Below are 6,461 nucleotides of genomic sequence, written 5' to 3' on the forward strand. Positions count from 1 at the left end.
GGGAAAACGGCACATGTGTTATGCGTCGTTGTTGGTGTCGTCGTCTTTAGTGTTTTTTAAAATTTGTTTGGTTCAAACGTAGTTAGTTTCGTTTTATTGATAAAATTATTTCGAGCCTGACGTTGCTGGCGAAAAATTTAACTTGCGACGAGCAGGAAGATACGGGTTGTCGTTGTGTTTAACGTTTTTTAAAAAGTGCCCGTTCCAAACGTAGTTAGTATCGTTTTGTTCATAAAATTATTTCGAGCCTGACGGTGCTGTCGAAAAAATTTTACTCGCTGCGAGCGAAAAGATACGGGTTGTCGTTGTGTTTTTCGTTTTTTAAAAAGTGTCCATTTCGAATGTACTTAGTTTCGTTTTGTTCGTAAAAATATTTCGAGTTTAACGGAGTGCTTGGTGAAATTTAACTCGGAGCGAGGAGGAAGATACGGGCTGTCGAAAGGTTTGGGTGGAGTTTTTATTTTAATTTAGGGAATTTACGTTTTAACCCCCTGAGGTTTGGTGTATTTTTTGAAAGCTGGTTATAGTTGAGGGGGGGAAATGAAAATTCAGGTGTGAAAAGGCTTTGGTACTGTTGTCGTTTTGGGAGAGAGGAAACGACCAAGAAAAATTTGACTGCGCGTTGCTGCGGTTGTATTCAACGTGCGGTCGAATTTGGATATACGTTGCTTGGTACCTAATATATCTAGTAGGTTGGGTTATTTGTTGGACGTGTATGTATATGTATGAAATATAGCCCAAAATATTTAGTTTTTTTTAACGATGTCCGTTTTGCGTATAGTTAGTCGCGTTCTGTTCGTAAAATTATTTCGAGTTGAACGGTGGTCTCGAAAAATTTAACTCGCACCGAGCGCGAATATAGGGCCCGTTATTTAGTTTTTTTTAACGATGTCCGTTTCGCGTATAGTTAGTCACGTTGTGTTCGTGAGATTTTTTTCGAGTTGAACGGTGGTCTCGGATAAATTTAACTCTCACCGAGTGAGAAGATAAGACCCGTTATAAATTCGGGTGAAATAAGTTTCTTTTATTTTAATAAAATTATATATTTACACTCTCTACCCCTGAGAAAGTGTAAAGTTGAGGGGTCGTTGTGTAATTTGGGCGGAAGTTGAGGGACCGTTTGTAGTGTGAACGCAAACACAAAACGACAATCTGTTAAAACTAAAACGACAAAAATTCCGGTGGCATTTAGTATATAGGTATAACTAGTCCGGATCCGGCCCGCGCGATGCGGCGGGGGCATTCGATCTGCATATTCATATTTAACGTAGCTTTATGTATTTACAGAAGGGAAAACGGCTCATGTGTTAAGCGCCGTTGTAGGTGTAGTCGTCTTTAGTGTGTTTTTTTTAAATTGTCTGGTTCGAACGTAGCTAGTTTCGTTTTGTTGATAAAAGTATTTCGAGTCTAACGGTGATGTCGAAAAAATATAACTCCCAGCGAGCAGGAAGATACGGGCTGTCGTTGTGTTTAGCGTTTTATAAAAAGTGTCCGTTTCGAACATACTTATTTTCGTTTTGTTCATAAAATTGTTTCGAGTCTGACGCTGCTGTCGAAAAAATTTAACTCGCGGCGAGCGGGAAAATACGGAATGTCGTTATGTTTAGCGTTTTTAAAAAGTGTCCGTTTGTAGTTAGTTTCGTTTTGTTCATAAAAATATTTCGAGTTTAACAGTGTGGTCTGTGAAATTTAACTCGGGGCGAGGAGAAAGATACGGGCTGTCGAAGTGTTTGGGTGGAGTTTTTATTTTAATTGAGAGAATTTATATTTTACCTGGAGTTCAGGGTAGTTTTTGTAAGTTGGTTATAGTTGAGGGGGTATTTTGCAGTTTTTGGGTTGGATTTTGAGTCAATGTCGTTTTGATCAATTTTTTAGTTGGGGTGGGTATCAAACGACGGGGTTCCCCACCCCTTTTAGTATATATAGGGATTAATTTGAAAGAGCTTGGACCGCACGTTGTATCGGTTACATTTGGATATACATTACTTTATACATGTTTGTTCTATCAGACAATATTTATGTACAAAATGCTACGCTTGTTTACTACTTATTACATACGTACATAATGTTGTACATTTTAAAATTTTAAAAGCACCATATTTAAAGAAAACATGATATTTCTGAAAGTAACGTTCTTTTTGTTGAATCTTTTTCTTCTTTATTTCTATCAAAATCAACTACTGACAACATGACACATTATAGTGTTTGATTTAACTCGACAAAATTACTCACGTCGTCCTTGAATTTGTATCTAAATCACTAGCGTCGTCCTTAAAGTTTTTTTTTTGCTGAGGTCATCCCTTTACTTTCAAAAAGTAACGTTCGACGTCCTTCCGTCTACTTTCCTTCCATTTTTCCGTTAAGCTGAAGCATGTGCTAGACATGTGAGGGTATTTTTGTCTTTTTCTTGTTTTTTTTACTCTTTTTAATATCTTTTCTTCCCCACCTAATTTTGATCATTAAATTAAAATCCAAAATACAACATCATCTTATCCATCACCTACAATCAAACAACAACATATTCAATATCGATCATCTCTCTCATCGTTAATCATCAACATCATTCAAACTTCTTCAAATCTTACAAAATCTTAATAAACTGCATCAGATTTATAAACAAAAATGGAACCATCATCATCACCTTCGTTCTTCATCTTCAAGCTCTAAATTAGGCATCTCCTATTTTGAAGATCAAAGTTAAATCTGAGATCAGATCCGTTTTCGTTATCACTTGTTCGATCTATTTGATCGTTCAACCGAATCAAAAAGAAGCAAAAAATTCCCAGATCTGAAGTTGTTCGCTCAGAAACGAAGATCCAGTCGTCCAAAATCATAAACCACCACAACCAGATCCGCCTAGCAAATTCTAGACTCGTTATTTGTAATTCTAACTTCCGTTGCACTTTCCATCACTGTTTTAGTCATCGATTTAGATCCAGCTAACGCGTTTGTCGTCACTCTGTCACGGAAGTTGCAGTCGGATGAACTCCCTATATTCTTTTGTTTCAGGGAAATACGCATGTTGTTTATATCATTAAATTAGTTGCTAGGTATCTCCATTATTGTTACCTATTACTGAATTACTAATATACCTTCAAATATGTATGTGTATATTTTTTGTATATAAATTTTTAATGAACATTAGTGGATGAAAATGTGGCTAATTAATTGTGTTATTGAGGTGCATCTGATCTCAGTTTAGTTAAGTTAAAGTTAATAAGACTTGTTGCAAGTACTACCTCTTTTTTTCTTTACATTATATAGTTCTAATCTACAAGTGTTTGCATTTTAGTGTTTGAATTTGGTGTTCGTTGGAATTTACTGTGTTAATATCAGTATTTCTCCCCTTTTAAAATCTGAGTAAGTGAAATAATAGGTAGGAAATATGTGATTTGAAGAATTTGAGTAAATGAAGTAACAAAGAACTAGTGAAGTGATTTGGGTTGATTTTTTAAAAATAATTTGGTTTCTTGTCTTGATTTTGAGCAAGTGAATTTGGGTTTGTTATTTAATTTTGTTTTAATGTTTTAAGTCAGTGAAGTGAATCTGGGTTTGAAATTTTAAGGAGAAGATGAAGTTTGCAGATGAAATGGGTGGGAAAGGGTACAAAGGATATAACATGTGGTACATGTCTTCTTTCATGGAAAACTAAAAAGGAGACTAAATGACGAAATTATCCTCACATGTTTGGCACATGACTTCAGCTTAACGGAAAAAGAGACGGCAACTATACGGAAGGACGACGAGCGTTATTTTTTTAAAGTAAAGGGACGACCCCAGCAAAAAAAAAACTTTAAGGACGACGCCAGTGATTTTGGTATAAGTTTAAGGACGACTTGAGTAATTTTGTCATTTAACTCTCCTCAAGGGAAACAAAACATTTTAACATCTTTTATGAAACTAATGTTGAGTGAGAACTGAGAAAGAAATTGCGAACAAAAAGAAAAGAAAAAAAAAGGGCACGAGGACTTGAACCTAGTTTTTTTTCCTTACAAACTCACAAACTTACCACTTGCTATAGTCATCCAAAGATTGAACTCTCAATTAGAGACTGCATCTTTGATACCGAGAATTTTCTAGTGGCACATAAGGTCGATATCCAAGTATCACGAGACTAGGACATGAGCCCAAGAGTGACTCTAGGTTATGCAGATCGTCCAGGGCTTCCGTCTCACCATTCTTTTTCATTCCTAGGTTCCTTTTAACCCCGATTCTCCGTTCCACACTCGATCCTTAACCAAAGCATTTTCGCTACTATCTAAAGAAAATGGTCTAGTAAATTCTTTGAGCATGGAATTCTGAGAGATTGGTAACCAAAGATCATGCCAAAAAGCTAATGTATTGCCATCTCCCAATTTATATATAATGGTTTTTGTAAAATTTACACTCAAATCATCACATTCACTTCTTGTTTTTCCGAGTTTCTTCTATACAGAAGTGTGACTCTTGCTGCTCGTGATATGTGACAATCCCTCATCTTCTCCGTATATCGATATGATTACCTTAAGCCATAGTGCTTCCTTTCGATCTTGAATCTCTGCCACCATTTGCATAGAAGGTTAATATATTTTGCCTTCAAGCTTCCTATACCCAATCCTCCTCTTGATTTGAATGCCAAAGCTTAGTTCCATATGATCTAAGATATTGTTTTTTATCAAGCATATTCCAGAAAAAATTTTGTCTCATCGATCCTAAGGGGATTGTATAACACCATTCGGTATCTTAAAAATAGACATACTGTAAATTGGAAGTGAACCAAGTACCGATTAAACCAACATTAACCTTCCACCAATTGAAAACATTTTAGCTTTCTAAGGGGTAATTTGAATAATAATTTTTCCATCATCACATTCCAAGAGTTTAAGAACCTCATGTCTTTTCCTACCGGAAGGCCGAGATTAGAAAATTGAAGCGAACCTTGAACAACATAGCAACCATGAGAGAGATTTGACCTCTTGATTATTGACATTAATTCCATAGGTCTTGCTTTATGTAAGATTTAATTGCAGACCCAACACATCTCTAAAACACTTTAGTAAACTTTTTTTTTTTTTTTTTTTAAAGCAAAAGTAATTATTATTATAACCCGGAATATAGCATTACATCCCCTACACACATCTATACAATATTATAAACATACATCTATACAATATTATAAACATAAACATGAATCGGAAGAAGAGGAATTCTAATCTAAGTGATAATAATCAGGAGCATCGTAGACTAATCAACGCCATGAGGGAACGAACTTGAGAAATCAAGCAGGGAAGGAGGAGACAAACCGTGCCGATCAAGCGGCGACAGAGTTGTCGGACAACTAACCCATTTAATCTAACCCTCATGAGCCAATTAGAAACTACAGACTACCGGATTTATCAAGATGACGTATTAACCAATGCCGGTGCGGTTTGTAGACGAGACCGCATATGATGAAGGGTTGATGAGCCATTGATGCCATTCAATTGGGGATTTTTTTCGCGCTCGGTTTGAGATCCAACTAAAACTTTGCGTTTGAATTTCTGAAATGATCCAAGCGGGATTCCATTCTTTTCTTTTGAAGACTTTTAGATTCCTATGTTTCCATACGATGTAGCAAGTAATCCATTTAGTAGCTTGCCATAGAGAGGAACCAATGGAGGTATATGAGAGACCTTGGTCGGAGATGATGGCATCGTTGATGTTGGATATTGATGTGTTAATTTGATTCCACCAATCTAGTATTTGTAGCCAAATTGAGGTCACGTTGTGGCAATTAATCAGCGCATGATCAATGGTTTCAGTATGTTGATTGCATAAAGGGCATAAGATGGTGTGTAAGTCGATTCCTTTTTTGTCGAGTTCGCATCTAACCGGAATTTTTTGTTGGATGACTCTCCATGAGAATATGAAGACCTTTTGAGGGACAAATTTATTGCGAGGTAGTGTTATACTTTTTGAGTGAACGCCATATTTTAATGCATTAATCAATTTTGACATTGTTGATGTTGTGAAAGTGCCGGATGAGTCCAGAGTGAATTTCCATGAGTCGGGGCAATCGTAGAGGCTTACGGATGAAATAAAGTTATTGAGTTCCGTAAGATCATCTATTGCACGACCACTCGGTGACCGGGTCCAATTCCAATTTCCAAGCGAGGTGGAGTTGACATTCGAGATTCTTTCGGCGACAGTTGCATCTTTGTGGGATTCCAGCATGAATAATCTATGAAAAACAAGTTTGAGGCTTTCAGAACCAATCCATATGTCGTGCCAAAAACTGACGGATGTGCCGTTGCCAATACACTTTGAGATCGAAGAAGAGAAGGAAGAGCCTAAGTTATCCGCGACTTTTCCGGCTTTAATAATCTCTTTCCAAATGGTGCGACCTGAAATGTTCCTGCATAAAACATTAGAATCCAACCCCCCCCTCCCCGGCCCGTAAATGCTTTTGATAATTTTTATCCATAGAGCGTTGTTTTCGTTTC

At 36.7% G+C, this 6,461-nt stretch overlaps 1 protein-coding gene across 1 annotated transcript; it reads right to left on the reverse strand.

Moving 5' to 3' along the window:
- Window positions 1-5,388: 5,388 nt before the first annotated feature.
- On the reverse strand, window positions 5,389-6,192 carry LOC139846797 (uncharacterized). Its single transcript, XM_071836330.1, has one exon. The coding sequence runs from the start codon at window positions 6,190-6,192 to the stop codon at window positions 5,389-5,391; it is 804 nt and encodes a 267-aa protein (XP_071692431.1).
- Between the last annotated feature and the right edge of the window lie 269 nt (window positions 6,193-6,461).

The sequence above is a fragment of the Rutidosis leptorrhynchoides genome, chromosome 1 (genome assembly GCF_046630445.1).
Source record: "Rutidosis leptorrhynchoides isolate AG116_Rl617_1_P2 chromosome 1, CSIRO_AGI_Rlap_v1, whole genome shotgun sequence".
Classification (NCBI taxonomy): domain Eukaryota; kingdom Viridiplantae; phylum Streptophyta; class Magnoliopsida; order Asterales; family Asteraceae; genus Rutidosis; species Rutidosis leptorrhynchoides.